Source organism: Elephantulus edwardii, unplaced genomic scaffold (genome assembly GCF_000299155.1).
Source record: "Elephantulus edwardii isolate Elephantulus edwardi_28Jun2011 unplaced genomic scaffold, EleEdw1.0 scaffold00442, whole genome shotgun sequence".
NCBI classification, from domain to species: Eukaryota; Metazoa; Chordata; class Mammalia; order Macroscelidea; family Macroscelididae; genus Elephantulus; species Elephantulus edwardii.
This window is the reverse complement of record NW_006400192.1, coordinates 186,372-188,147: the sequence shown is the minus strand read 5'-3', so window position 1 is coordinate 188,147 and position 1,776 is coordinate 186,372. Positions and strand designations below refer to the sequence as shown.

The 1,776-nt window shown below is 40.0% G+C and overlaps 1 protein-coding gene across 1 annotated transcript in view; it reads right to left on the bottom strand.

Annotated features, from left to right (window-relative positions):
• Positions 1 to 1,190, bottom strand: part of TMPRSS11D (transmembrane protease, serine 11D) — a 78,168-nt gene extending 76,978 nt beyond the window's left edge. The window contains exons 1-2 of the mRNA XM_006902724.1: positions 1,162 to 1,190; positions 491 to 612 (exon numbers count right to left, since the gene is read on the bottom strand). Of these exons, the coding sequence (XP_006902786.1) occupies positions 491 to 612; positions 1,162 to 1,190 (151 nt within the window). The remainder of the gene's footprint in view (positions 1 to 490; positions 613 to 1,161) is intronic.
• Positions 1,191 to 1,776: the final 586 nt, after the last annotated feature.

Genomic DNA, 1,776 nt, shown 5'->3' with positions numbered 1-1,776 from the left:
GAAGAGGGTAGAGAGAATGGTACAGCAATGAAGGAATGAAAACCCAAAATCCCTGTAAATGTTCATTAATACTAATAAAATTTAATTAAAAAAAAGAAAAAAATCAAGTAAGAGAAAGTACAAGTCTTCTCATCTGAAAGTACATTTAGTTCTTTAGTCTAAGCTGAGGGACCTCTAGTGGCTTAGTGATAAGGAGTTATGCTGCCAATCTAAAGGAATGCAGTCCAATCTACCAACTGCTACTGGGGAGAAAGATGGCAAGCTCCTTCTTGGAATTTCTTGACTCTTGACACCCACTGAAAGGTCATCTGTTAGTTGATTTTGATCCAGTGGCACATAACAACGACAGTCCAAAATTGAGATTGTGAAGATGGCACAGGCCAGGCTGGGTTTTGTTCTGTTGCACATAGGGTCACTGTGAGCTGTAGCCAAATCAATGACGCCTGACAACAATATCAAGTCCAAAGAGCAGTACTTTTCTCATACTTACCAAAAGCTAAAAAGTGGACAAGTAGACCTATAGTCACAGCCAGGATCACCACTACTGCAACAACAACAAAACCCACTACACATGGATTCAAGAATCTTGAAGTAGATGATCCTCGTACTGGCCTTAAAATAAAGGAGAAAAGATCAAAGTCACTCATTTTACTTATAAAAGTTTTAAATTAGGAAACATTATAATCTGCCTTCTAAGTCTCTTAGAATTGTACATGATTCTAAAGGAAGATGAGTGTTTTCTCCTAGAAGTGAGCTTGAAAGAAACAAGATTTCACTTATTATTTTTTTTCTTTAAAAAATAATAACTTCAAAAATAATAACATTCAGGTAGTTTGGTAGACGAATAGAACAAATTCTTCCAATTCCTCTACTAATTGATGAGGTTCTCAAGAATCATTAACTCATCTCTATATATCTTCTATAATTCTATATTAAACATGATTGCAGTAACTTCTTTCACCTGAGTACCATCCCTTGGGATATACAGAAGAGAGTAATTTCAGGGTAGAGGAAAGAAAAGGCAAGAAAAGTGCCATTTCATTATATTTTAATTCATGTTGTGAAACAATTGTGCAATGAAATTCTCAGTCCTGTCAATCTTGGCTCTCCTCCCCAGCTTTTCAATAAATTTTCAGTCCTGCCTATATTAGTTCCCCCAACCCCGCTCTCATCTCATGTCTGGTCTCCATTTCGGTCATAGCTGCCCTTTTCCTGGTGGTGAGGTTTCTTCACTGGTTGTGGCAGGAGATATCTTTCCCCTTCACTGGGGGAAGATCTGTCATTGTTCTTGTTGTTATGTGCCATCGAGTCACTTGCAACTCATAGCTACCCTATGTACAACAGCCCTAAACCCTGCAATATCTCTTGCCAACCTTATTGTCTCTGACACACCTTTCCCCCACTACCCCAGTGACATAATCGATCCATCTCATTGAGGGTCTTCCTCTCCTGTGCTGTTCCTTCATGCCTCCAAGCACCACGTCCCTCTCCAAGGACTGATCCCACTTTGTAACATGTCCAAACTATATCAGATGGAGCTTCAGAAGCCTTGCTTCCAAGGAGCAGGCCTGGCTTTACCCTCTCCAGGATGAACTTATTCTAGCAGTCCATGTTTATAAAGGCATCAACTCTCCTTCTATCATCCGTAGTCATTCTCCAGGTCTCTGATGCGTAGCAAGTAATGATAATGACCATGACCTGCATCAGGTGCACCTTAGTCTCCACACTGACATCATTGCTCCTTAGTACCTTGGAGAGGTCTCTGACAGTAGACTT